The 13,974-nt window shown below is 35.6% G+C and overlaps 1 protein-coding gene across 8 annotated transcripts in view; it reads right to left on the reverse strand.

The window, feature by feature from the left end:
- Positions 1 to 7,869: 7,869 nt before the first annotated feature.
- CACNA2D1 (calcium channel, voltage-dependent, alpha 2/delta subunit 1) overlaps positions 7,870 to 13,974 on the reverse strand; it is a 530,781-nt gene continuing 524,676 nt past the window's right edge. For all 8 annotated transcript variants that reach the window (XM_010848132.1, XM_010848138.1, XM_010848135.1 and 5 more), the window contains one exon: positions 7,870 to 11,940. In XM_010848132.1, the coding sequence (XP_010846434.1) occupies positions 11,824 to 11,940 (117 nt within the window). In that variant the 3' untranslated portion in view covers positions 7,870 to 11,823. The remainder of the gene's footprint in view (positions 11,941 to 13,974) is intronic.

The following is a 13,974-nucleotide window of genomic DNA, read 5'->3' on the forward strand; positions in this document are numbered from 1 at the left end:
GATAGAATAATGTTTTTTCAAATTAGACCACATACATATTAGAATTTCAGTCAAGGTCAGATCTATTGAGTTGGGGAGCATTGTTCTTTGTGACCCTTTTCATTATAATGTTGAATCCATTACATAGAACTACTCTGGAAGTACGTGTTAAACATTTGATAAAGCTAACAAAATGACTGAAATACATTTTTAATTACTACAAATTTGCACATTCTAGATTTCACCTTTCAGATTCTGTTTTAATCTTAACATTACATGTATAAATTTTATATCTAGTCATAATTAGGTATAATTTGCCACCTTTTAAAATCATTTAATTTTATTAGAATATAGTTGACATACAGTATTCTGTTGGTTTAAGGCTTGCAGCTAAGTTATTCAGTAAAACAGACACATGTATCCTTTCTCTTTCAGATTCTTTTCTTTGAGGCATTCCAGTGCTGGAGCCTGCAGGCTGTTAGATGGTGCCTGGTCTTTGTGCCAAAATGGAGACCTTCAGGTGAGCTCAAGCCCATCACTATGTCCTGGGACCTCTGCCACCAGTGCCCTTAGCCCTTCAGTGAGCCATAGCCAACTACAACCTTCCCAGGAGATGCTCCAGGACCCAGAGGCAAGTCTAACTCAGTCTCCTATGGAGTAACTGCTTCGTGCTGGGTCCCAGTGCACGTGACTTCTCACGTGTGCCCTTCAAGAGTAGAATCTGTTTCTCCCAGTCCTTTTGGATTCCTGCACTCAAGCTCTGCTGGTCCTTAAAGCCAAATATTCTGGGGTCTTCTCCTCCCAGTGCCAGACACCCAGGCTGGGGAGACTGATGTGTGGCTCAGAACTCTCACTCTGGTGGGAGAACCTCTATGATATAATTATTTTCCAATTTCTGCCTTGTCCATCCAGTGGGTATGGGACTTGATTACATCATGAAAATGCCTCTACTGTTGTCTCATTGTGGCTTCTTCTTTGCCCTTGGATGTAAAATATTTTTGGTTGATTCCAAGTTTGTTTGTTTGTTTTTAAATCTTTTAATGTATGGTTGTTCAGCATTTAGTTGTGATTTTGCTGTTTTTGTGAAAGGAGGTGAGCTCAAGTCCTTCTAATCTGCCACCTTGTCTGGAATCGAGCAGCTGCTTTTACTTCGGATGCTTGCTGACTCTTTCCTCAGTGTGTCCCGGCCGTTATTCCTCTGATATGGGTTGTGCAGGTGTGGCAGCCAGTTCTTGCTCCCCAGAAGGCCGTGTTAGTGGTGGCGCTGCTTGAGCTGTCCCAGGACAGCAGGGTCAGTCCTCGGTGTTGCTCGCAGGTTCCCTAGCAGAGGCAGTTGCCTGTACCCGCTCCCCGGAGCTTCTGTAGGTGGTGTCCTGTTTATAGAGAACACACACGCAGGGAAAGAAGCTCCTCGGGTGGTCTTGCCCTCTCCTCATGCCCACCTCTCTCCCCTCCCCCGCAACAAGGGCACCTTTCTACTCTGTGCGGGCACAGACCCCTCTGACTGTACCCTCACTGAAACACTGCAGCCTCGTCAGCCTGCCTCTGTGCAGCCAGCCTGAGTCCTTTCCCTGGGTCTCATCTCCAAAGGCTAAGCTTCAGCGCCCAGCCCCCACCCACACCCATGGGGGAACATCTCAGGCTGGGGAGTGTGTGATGGGAGTGCGGGCCTATGGGTCAAGTGTTTTTATCATTACAGGGTGTTGTATTGTTGTCAAATGACTTTTTTCTACATATATTGAGATGATAATATTTTTATATTGTATGCTATTAATGTGATTAATTTATTAACATATTTAATTATCCTTCTATCCTAAGAAAAATAACTACTTTGTCATAGTGTATTATCCTTTTAATGTGTTGTTAACTTTAGTTTGCTAATATTTTATTGGAATTGTTGCATCTATAGTCATCTGAGATATTGGTATAGTTGTTTTTGAGATTTGGATCAAATACCCGGGACAGTTTGGATCTTCCTTCTTCCCAGCCCTGTAACTAAACCCAATTCAGTTTCCATCTGGCCCTGTTCTCTAGTTTGCTATTTGTCTCTTATTACCAAGATCTTTTATTGCAATGATTTTTTAGAGCTAGTAATAATATATTTATGTGAATTTTTGGATGAATTTTCTCCCCACATTCTTCTATAGCTTTTGCTGTTTGTATTTCTCATCAATGTCATCACTGTATCCATACTATCCAGCAAGTAAAAAATCTGAAGTTCTTGCAGTATCCCTCACACCTTAGAAATCTTAATGCCAAGTTTCTCTAGGCACTCCTGAAATCATCAGCATCAGAATGATTGAGCTTCTGAAACAAGAAGCAGAGGCTGGACAGCAATTAGATAGTGACTATTAATTTTATACACAAATATTTGTGGAATCAATAGTATAAATAAGACTGATATATATAACAGTTAGAGGTGTTATATAACATGCACATGTTGGGGAGCTGGGATGTGGACCCAGGTAGTCTAACTGTGGAGCCTGACATCTCTATTATGTACCTAATGGTCTTGCTTCAGTTAGAGCTCTTTGAGGTTCTGTGGAATAGATGAATGGGGCAGTCTGACATCAATCTGAAGCACTTATATTTTTAGTGGAATTTTAAAAGTTTTGGTTAGCTTTTTATCAGGGAAAACATCATTTAATTAAATACAGTATCTCTAGAAACCAGATTGTTATGATATTATTTCCTAATTTTATTCTGACTTGCAGTATCATTTCCATAAGAATGAACCTTATTGACGGAGTTCACTGATAATATTTATTGAAATCTGTGGTTCAACTCTGAGACATTTGATATCATCAATATGACTAATAGGAATAGAATTTCCTCTGGTAGAAACCGTCTTAATGGTGGTCTTGTTTATCAACCACAATCAATGAAAACTTTACTGGTTATCAGCTATGTACAGATACAGAATCTGGATTAGAAGAGAAAATAAAACCTTAAGAAGTAGTCCTCAGAAAAATTGCAGTTGAGTTGGAATCATAGGGTATGTTGCCAAAAAAGTGCTCAAAAAGGGGGTTAATTTAAAATTGAGCCAGTAACATACATCTAAATTGGGTTTGAAAAGTCTAATTCAAATAATCTGCACCAGAATTGTCACACCTGTCATTTAACATGCCGCCAGTAGTGTAATGGTGACTGCACACTAGAAATACCTGAGATTCTGAATTAGAGTGCATCCTGAGTCAGTATTTTAAAGAAAATGAACTAATAAAACCTCCAACAAGGGTTTCTAAATAAGTCCGTGTTAAAAATCATTATTCTGGAGTATACATTCCAGGCACTGGAGAATGTATCATCTTTGTATCCTCAGCACCTTGCAAAAGATCATTGACAATATTTCTTTTTTTTGTTGTTGTTTCTATATATATTCTTTAATTTTATTTTATTTTTAAACTTTACATAATTGTATTAGTTTTGCCAAATATCAAAATGAATCCGCCACAGGTATACATATGTTCCCCATTCTGAACCCTCCTCCCTCCTCCCTCCCCATACCATCCCTCTGGGTCGTCCCAGTGCACTAGCCCCAAGCATCCAGTATCGTGCATCGAACCTGGACTGGCAACTCGTTTCTTATATGATATTTTACATGTTTCAATGTCATTCTTCCAAATCTTCCCACCCTCTCCCTTTCCCACAGAGTCCATAAGACTGTTCTATACATCAGTGTCTCTTTTGCTGTCTCGTACACCGGGTTATTGTTACCATCTTTCTAAATTCCATATATATGCGTTAGTATACTGTATTGGTGTTTTTCCTTCTGGCTTACTTCACTCTGTATAAGAGGCTCCAGTTTCATCCACCTCCTTAGAACTGATTCAAATGTATTCTTAATGGCTGAGTAATACTCCATTGTGTATATGTACCACGGCTTTCTTATCCATTCGTCTGCTGATGGACATCTAGGTTGCTTCCATGTCCTGGCTATTATAAACAGTGCTGCGATGAACATTGGGGTACACGTGTCTCTTTCCCTTCTGGTTTCCTCAGTGTGTATGCCCAGCAGTGGGATTGCTGGATCATAAGGCAGTTCTATTTCCAGTTTTTTAAGGAATCTCCACACTGTTCTCCATAGTGGCTGTACTAGTTTGCATTCCCACCAACAGTGTAAGAGGGTTCCCTTTTCTCCACACCCTTTCCAGCATTTATTGCTTGTAGACTTTTGGATCGAAGCCATTCTGACTGGTGTGAAATGGTACCTCATAGTGGTTTTGATTTGCATTTCTCTGATAATGAGTGATGTTGAGCATCTTTTCATGTGTTTGTTAGCCATCTGTATGTCTTCTTTGGAGAAATGTCTATTTAGTTCTTTGGCCCATTTTTTGATTGGGTCATTTATTTTTCTGGAGTTGAGCTGTAGGAGTTGCTTGTATATTTTTGAGATTAATTGTTTGTCGGTTGCTTCATTTGCTATTATTTTCTCCCATTCTGAAGGCTGTCTTTTCACCTTGCTAATAGTTTCCTTTGATGTGCAGAAGCTTTTAAGGTTAATTAGGTCCCATTTATTTTTGCTTTTATTTCCAATATTCTGGGAGGTGGGTCATAGAGGATCCTGCTGTGATGTATGTCAGAGAGTGTTTTGCCTATGTTCTCCTCTAGGAGTTTTATAGTTTCTGGTCTTACGTTTAGACAATATTTCTAAAGAGGAAGCCCTCATTTTCTCCTCTGGTTTTGTCTCACCTGTCCCTATTTCTAGTACCCTCCATTCTTTCCTAACTTGGGGGACTGTATTATTCCACACAATATTAAACTTCAAAAACCTGGAAGTAACTGTACATTTTGTCCTTTCTTTTTTAGTACAAGTAGATCATGAAATTCTTTCCCGTTTCCCTTCTGAATACTTCTAAAATCAGTCCGCTTTTTCTATCTAGCTTCCTATATGCCAATCAACAAGTTTCTCACCTTGACAATAGCCTCTTAATTGGTTCTTTCCTGTAGGTATTCTACCAATAACCCATATTCCATCCAGGTTTTCCCTGAAATGCCAATCTCATCAAACTGTTTTCTGCTTAAAAACCTTCAGCAGCTTCCAGTTACCTAACCCCATGTCATCTGGAGGGGGCTCCAGGCTATGGTCCTTTTTATCTTCAGCGTCATCTTCCACTTCATATTTAGCTACTTATCACCCTACCCCCAAGCCATACTGAACTCATAATCAGCTCCCTCCAGGTTCTTGCATGCGCCCCTCAGCTTTCACATACTCTCCACTCTTGTAATTGTATTGCTGCCTCTTTCCCTTAACTCAGTATCATGGCAACCTCCTCTGGCCACTCAGTCTAGCTAGGTTATCGTATTGTAAGCTCCCACAATATATATATTATTTCTTACATCAGAGAAATAATTCATTTCTTATTTCTATAAGAAATAAATGTGGGAACAATCATTTCTTATAGCACTTTATTGTAAATTCTTGTTAAATTTTCAATATTCCTACCCAGCAGTTCCATTAAGGAAGGTGCTGCTTTTTATTTTAAATAAGGCTCTACTTCTAACAGTTCAGTTGAATAGAGAATCAGTAAGTATCTTAAATGACAAATGATGCAGTTAATTAGGATCTGAAAAGCTCTAGGTCAAAATGATGATGCTGGCTGGGAAGATGATTATGGTAACAATATATAATAATCATGGAGACCATTGCTGAGAGCTGACAGTCTGGGCCCTATATATTAATTATATCATTTAGTCATCATTACCATCCTACTGTGCAGTTACTATTACTTTTTTAAGGATGAGGAAACTGAAGCTTGGAAACATCACATAATTTGCACGGGGTTACACAGCTATTAAGTAGTAAAGTCAGAAGCCAAATCTAAACAGCAGATTGCAGTTACTACGTGGCACACTGCTCTCCTAAGGACTAGGTCAGTATCTATCAGGTTTAGGAATTTTACAGATCAGTATAATTTTGCAATTATAAAAGGAGGGATTAGAGTGCAGATAAAATGGTATCTAACCTAAGTTTATTAACAGTTTCACTATTTACAATAGTTATCAGCTATCCCATAATTTCACAAAAGGTCAGTTTTTCTTAAACAATTTGAGAAAACAGTCCTCAATATAGAAAATTGCTATTGTTATTCCAACCTTGGTACATTATATTTTGTCCTTATATCAGTGAATATATTTTACAAGTAAACTTTAAAGACATGTCAGGGTCCTGAGATACTGAAAAATTACTATGATAAAGTAGTTTTGAAAAACTAAACCCATGCATCCAAGAAAACTCAAACTTTGAAAAACTTCACGAGTGTGCGTTTTGGTAAATATTTTAATCCACTACTACTTACAATATATAGTCAGGTGACTGAGTCCAGATTTAATCTTGAAAACATTCATGGCAGCAACAGAGAAACTGCCTAATTTATCATTACAATAAATGTGTTGAAGAAATGTTAAATCTAGCACACTTGACACTGGTGTATGCTTTTTTAAAATTTATAATAGATATGAACGTGTGACATGATTACTAATTATAGCAAATTACATTGGCTTTCCAGTTACATAGTAATGTTAAATTTTTAAAAATATGCTTATTTAAAATAATCTATTAAATAAAAATATTATTATATAGTATTGTTGATTATATACCAATTTATAGAAAACTGTATTGGTGCTTTGTGAATAATGACCCAATTTTAAGATATAAAGAATTTGAGAATCAAGAAGTGCCCAAGACCTTGAAGTTATCAGACCTTCATATAAGGAACTTAAAATTTTCAGCACTAACCCATAAGGTCAGAGAGAACAAGCTTTTCATATCTAAAATTCTAAGGCCTCGTTGAGATATTGCAAAGAATAAATGTTAAAATACACACACATATTTTTAGTGTTATACTTGAAGTAATGGGGCAACTGTGCAGCAACGGATAGTTGATTTTACTTTATTGTTGTTTAGTACTGAGTCGTGTCTTAAGTAGAGGTGTTCTGAATGTGTTTGCAGGTAGAGGGAAGAAAGTCTGTAGAAAAGGGAGACTGAATATGCTTGAGAAAGGAGGATTGATGAGGCGTGGTCCCTAGGGAAGAGGTGGGGATGGGATCAAGATGATTGATAGAGGAAATGAGGGTAGCAGGGAGTAAGAGGATTGATTGAGGGGATAAATTGGTTCAGAATGAAGCCAGATGTTCAAAAAGCAAATGTTATTCACCTTACCCTTTTTACTAGTTTCCCTGTTAAAACGCCTTGATCAGAAACAAGGAGTCAGATTTTCCAGTAATCACCATCACTGGTAGCCCACATACTACATTCCTCTTCTGTGTAGGTATTCTTGCTCTCTTTCTTAAAGAGTTCCCAAAATGAAAAATAGGCTTACATTATATTAGATTCTACAGAATACCAGGCTCATTACTTAATAGGTGAGCATAGGAGGGCAGGTGGTAAGCTGGTCTAAATGTAAAAGGCATATACAAGTTAAAAAATTCTGTATATTATATTTCACTGTGTCAGCTTTTATTTGCTATAACGTAGCTATCAGCTAGGAGGGATAGTTGTGTTAATCACATGTATAACAGTTATATGCATTTCATATATTTCACTTGTTTCTTTCAAACTATTTTCCCACAGTCTTTAAAGAAGCATGGAAACATTATTTTTGTACAGAAAAAAATTTCTTACGTAAGTCAAAAGTTTGTTTTAATAAGTTCCTAACTATCTTGATGGCAGAAGCACATGTGAGAAGGGTCAGAGTTATGCAAAGGAGTTGCAATTAAATTTGTTTGTGAGTTGAGGTTGAAACTGTAAAAGCACTTTTATAATGCCAGATTTTATTTTCACAATCTACAATTCTCTCCACTGGAAAGCCTGCTTTCTTAAACTGTATGTATGACAGAGACCTCTGGTTCTTTGAACTGAATTTTAAATAATTAAATAATCAAAGCTGGTGACTTTAAATGATAAACTTTTATTCTGAATATACTGTTTTTGCACAAGATTTAACACAACATTTTCTGGGATTATAAATATTTTTATAACAGTAATATACAAATTTTTACAAAAATGTTTTTATCAGGCTAATTTCCACAAAAGTGTCAAGAGAACATAATAAAGGGGAGAAGGTATCTTTTGTTCACAAAGCCACTTGGCCTTTTTCATGGATGCACACTGAGCATTTCAATAAAAGTATCCCTAATAGAAATGATCCAACAACATACAGCACAACAAAAAAGACAGCTCTGTCAGGTCACACTGTAGACTTAATTGGCATCTTTTCAAGACAGTATCCCATTAGTCTCAGAATTTCTTTGAGTTAATCTTGTGAATTAGAAATAAAGTAGATGAAACTGTTGGTAAAGGTTTTCTGACTTTAACATCCTGGAACTTTTTCAAGAAATCAAGAAACTTCATACCTTTGCTTTATTGATTTGTTCTTTACAGAAATGTACATGGAATAATAGCGGTATTAACATTCTGTGCTATGCGAAAACAACACAGGTCCCGGTTCCAGATAATTGTAACATATTTGAAACTGTGGGCAGGTGATACCATCATTCTACTGTATCCTCTGAGTCACAACATCCATTTTGTTTCCCTAGGTCAGCCTCTGTACCTCTAGACACTTTAATGTCAACTAACATAATTAATGGAATAGTTCAGAGTTTAAATTAAGACATAGAATTTAAGCTTTGGTGGAGAGAAAGATGTAAATGAGATGTAAAATACAAAAGAGCATCAAATAAGCAAGTAACACTTGAGTTGCAAAGGTCACTTAAAAGGGATACTGCCTATTTGAACCCAGTAAGGCCAGTTTTAAAGTTAATAAAAGGAATATTATAGGAAAACTTACAAATGGCAGCAACACTGTCTAGATTTTTCCAAGTTAAGCAATAATGCCTCAGGCATTAGAAACATGAAAAAAGATCATACTAAAATCTTATTAGACCCAGGACCTAAAAATCTCTTCAGTCAAACTTGCTAACTATGTCATGTTAAAAACCTGTTACAAATATGGACCACGATTGGTGTTTGGCAGTAATGCTGGTTGTTCAAATGAAGAAAATATAAACAAATCATTAATGCAAAATCCATTTCTGTTATTCAACCCCAATACAAGACTTATTTTGGTTTTGTTTTAGTGACAACTACACAGCTGCGTGAGCATAGCAAAACATTAGGTAAGCAAAAGGAGTTCAAAAGCTTTTTTCTTGATCTCTTGTACTATTAAGTCTTTGAAAATTAATATTATAACAGGCTATGATTTAAGTTATTGTTCAACAATCAAAACTCAGAAAAATCCTAAAGTAAACATAATAATTGGATGGGATGAGTGTTATGGTCTTTCAAAATGCATGAAGACTAGTATTAGGTATGAGAACAATTTTTAGTCAGAGAGCATGTTCTTACCCAATTTATTAACATATATGTGGCTGTCATAATATATGTTTAATTTATAACAGAAAATAAAGGATCATGGCAAGACTCATATACATAAATATATTTTGATGGCAAATGAAATCAAATAGGACCCTGCCAGGAGATGCCAAGTTTCACCGTGATGAACACAACATGTAGTTGATGAAAACACACTTCAGTGACATTAGCCATGAAAATATATTTAATAGATTTTAAAGATAATTTTAAGGTAGTCTGTTGTATGCTGGAAGCAATTTGCTTGTTTTAATGTGCGTCGTTTATGTACACAAGCTAACATAACTATATTTCGATATCCCCTTCTCAACACTTTCATGATTTAAAATAGTCTAGCAAAAGTTAACAATAAGTTTTAAATATTTAATTAACAAACAACATGATTTAAACATATTGTTACTAGAGTGAGAAGTTCCATATTTTTTTAAATCACTTTGGTGTTTTCTAAAATGTCAATACCAGTTACAAATGAGACTACAAAATCACAACAATGTATTAGAAATGGTAACTGATGTCAACTCTTAGAACCATAGTTGGCAAAGTGATTCCATTTCCCCCTAGCCCCGTTTTTAAATAAAAAAATATTTTAAATAAGGAAATGTACACAAGTGGTGCCTAGGGTATATTAGTGGTGAAGGGAATTACAAATGTGTGCAAAGCTAAAAACAAAACAAATATATCTTTTAAACTATGCTAAAGAATTGGTTATATCTTTGATATATGAAGCATATTAAAGCATACTGGATAATGTTAATAAGATTTTTACTTAAAAATGATATATAAGAAAATTTCCAGCATAGACACATACCAGTTTCTGGCATGTTTGAAAAAAGAGCAAATATCTGCATACTTCCAGCCTTCAGCAGAATTATTCCCTATAATTGTTACACATTCATTGTTTTTATCCTTTCTTCAAATACTGTTTAACCCTGAAAATAATCTTTTAAAGCATAAATAAATTCTACCATATTACTCTATAATGAAATATCTGATTTAATACACTAACCATTTTCACTAATGAGGTTGTATAAAAACAATTTTGATTATTCACAATCAAGTATTCATGTGCATACATAGAGATTCAAGGTTTCCTATTTGTTCAGATTATTGTAAAACCCTCATCAAACTGTGTGGAAATTTTGGTCAAGTGCTCGTATCATTTAAAACGGAGGCAACAAAAGCAGCAGCGAGTTTGGGATTGTACGTGCTACTATTCCAGCGAACAGAGAGGAAACCTAGGATGTCTCTTCACTGAGAACATATATGTACTCTTCAAAAAATAAATGTGTCAAATCTGATTTATGTACTTAAAATATCTGTACATAGGTTTTCAGGCAAAAGCACGAATCTGTATAAAATCCATTAATTCCCATTTCACCATTTACCTAATCCAATCATTCAGCATTTACATTGCACAGTATATTCAGAGTAGTTTAAAGACATTGTAAAAGATGACTTAAGTGCATTACACTGCAAGGTTCAGATTCTTACATAACAATAATGTCACTCAGTTAACTTTTCAATGGACTATACTCTACAGTAAGAGAGAAACAAACCGAAAAGTTAAAATAGCAGCAGCATCATGCAAAATACCCTTGGTAACCAAAGTTCATTTATCACAAGAAAAAACATTTCCCCTCCCCCCAACAAGCTTTTCTTAGAGCATTTTGAAGTTTCTGGCTAGCACTACGGAACTTTACTGTGAACAAAAAGGACATTACATCAAAGCGTTTATTAAGGGCTCACATATATGAGGACATATGTCGCATATTAATTCTACCCTCAAGCACCTTTAATTTAATTTCTTAGTTATTATTTTCAAACAATCAATCCATTATACCCACCAAAACTTGGCCATCATTTGTGTTATATTTCTGGCAGAGAAGCCATTCTTCATAAGGCATTTTATTCATGGCATTTTTTTTTTTGTAGAAAATAAGCCATTATTTCTATTTTGTCAGATTATACCAATGTTAATTCTTTCTCCCTCTGTGTCTCTCTATATATTTCCAATAGTAACTACTCAAAGCAGGAAATAATTTTTAACAGAAGAATAAGTGAAGGAAAATAAAGCAACTCTTTTCCCCAAGAGATTTTCTTGGTAAAAGAACAAGGATTGCAGCAAGTCAAAATCAAGACAATTTGCATGATCCATAAACAACTGTGTGGGGAGCCCTTTAACATGTAATCACCAATAATGCAACAACAAGTTTTCAAATTTTCCAATAGAGCATGTATAGAATTCTGCTTCGATGTTATACATAGATGATGCAGCATTCACACAAGTTGAAGGATCTGACACCCTGACATGCAGCCAGTGGGTGCCTTATGAGTCTGCGTCTTAGATGGATGCCATGGGGTGGGCCCAGCTAGTGGTCTGCTGAGTTTGCAGTTGACCCTATTTTAATGCAGTTGAGGGCTCCTGTTTCAGCAGGGTCTGGAGTTTAATCTGCAGATTTGGTTTGAGACGGTCATAACTGGTGGTGTCTGCTGCCAGATAAGAGCCAAAGTAGCACACACTGGATGCCGATGATGGACCACAGGGAGGGGTTTAATCCAGAGACACCACCACAGTCGGTATAATCCTCCTGTTGGAAAGAAAAGGGAAAAGAAAACTCCTGAAAAATATTTCCTAAGACATCTTTCCAAGTACCCTAGGCTTAGTCCACTCACCTTAAAATGCTGCTTTGCTTTGAATCCAGATAAATTACATTGTCTTATATTTCACTATTCAACAATTTTGGATTAATCAATTTTCCCAGGACCATTTGAAGAATGCCTTACATTTTTAGTTGCAGAGTCTGATGATTATTAAAGGAAATACTTTAATAATAAATGCTGAGTTGAGTGATACACCAATTTCTGAAGTAAAAGAAAACCCTTACTTTCACAGTGTCAAGCATCCTTATATATTTATAAATATAAGATATAAAAATGTAACAGTCTGTTTTATAATTCCAAAGAATTAACATATTAGCAATTATGCTCTATAAGGCAAAGTTTGAGACTGGTAGAATAAATAAATAAATTTGAAAAATGAGCATTTATTTTCCATATCCAGTATCAAAGGTTGTACATGTAGCATCTGGACCTTCGTCAAGAATTAAACAAACAATAATGTAGTTGAACCCTCAAGGAAGGACACTTTGAAAACTTATATCCAAAACAAAGAGCTAAGCTAGCAAGAGAGATTTGTTCTATTCAGAGAACCATGAAATATAAGCTACCCATTTGCTCATTTGCATCCCCTATTGTCTACTCGTGGATCATTAGATTCCTTGGTAACACAAAATTACTTTTATTCCTAGGTTCTGTATTCTGTAATATTTTTTGCATCCTTTGATTCCTTTATGAATTGCATTTTAAAAAAACTTCCTATCTTAAGAGGTAAAATGACTAGGCATAAGATAAGCTACAAGGATATATTATACAACACGGGGAATGTAGCAATATTTTATAACTATAAATGGGATAAAAACCTTTAAAACTTGTGAATCACTATATTTTACACCTGGAACTTTAATATTATAGGTCAATTATACTTCAATTAAAAAAAAAAACTCCACAAGAAAATCCCTTATCTCATTGTTTTCCTAAACATCTTTTAAGAATTCACTAATCCAAGGTTCATCTGTTGTAATAGTCAGAATAACAGGTTATGAAAGAATATAGTAAGAATATTTTTACAAAGACTCTGAACTCCCAGACACTAAAACAATGGCTCTTTTTGCTCAGTAGCGTTTAATACAGTGCCTGTCACTGAGCATATAAATTTCTTCTTGAATTGTATTTTAAGGCAGTAGAAGTCTGTTAAAGGTAAATCTGAAGCAAAATAATCCACTAAAGAACATTTTGTTTTTCACATCTCAGAGGTGGGATTCCTGGATCGTATAGTAATTATATTTTTAATTTTCTGAGGAACCTCAATATTGTTTTCCATAGTGGCTGCACCAATGCACTCTCCCACCAACAATGTGTAAAGACAGTCCACAGCCTTGCCAGCATTTATCTCTTGTCATTTTGATAATAGCCATTCTAACAGGTGTGAGGAGATACTCGTGGTTTTGACTTGTATTGTTCTGATGTTTAGTGACATTAAGTATCTTTTCATGTACTATTGGACATCTGTATATCTTCTTTGTAAAAATGCTTATTGAGATCCTTTGCTAATTTTAAAATCAGATTACTTCTTTTATATTGAGTTATATGAGTTCTTTATAAATTTTGGATACTGGCCCCTTATCACGTACACGAATTGCAAACATTCCCTCCCATTCTATGGGCTACCTTCTAATTCTGTTGTTTTCCTTTGCTGTGCAGAAAATTTTAAGTTTGATGTTATCCCACTTTTTTGTTGTTGCCTTTGCTTTTCCATGGTGACAAGTCCAAACAGTCATGACCAAAACCAGTGCGGAGAAGATTACTCCCTGTGTTTTCTCCTAGATTTATCATGGTTTCAGGTCTTCAAGTCATTAATCCATTTTGAGTTGATTTTTGTGTATGGTGTTAAGATAGTGGTCCAGTTTCATTCTTCTGCACATGGCTGTTCAGTTTTCCTGTTACTGCAGCTGCTTAATATAGTGAACAGCTATACATACATATAGTAAACATAATATAGTGAA

Source organism: Bison bison, unplaced genomic scaffold, assembly GCF_000754665.1.
Source record: "Bison bison bison isolate TAMUID 2011002044 unplaced genomic scaffold, Bison_UMD1.0 scf7180017864260, whole genome shotgun sequence".
Classification (NCBI taxonomy): Eukaryota; Metazoa; Chordata; class Mammalia; order Artiodactyla; family Bovidae; genus Bison; species Bison bison.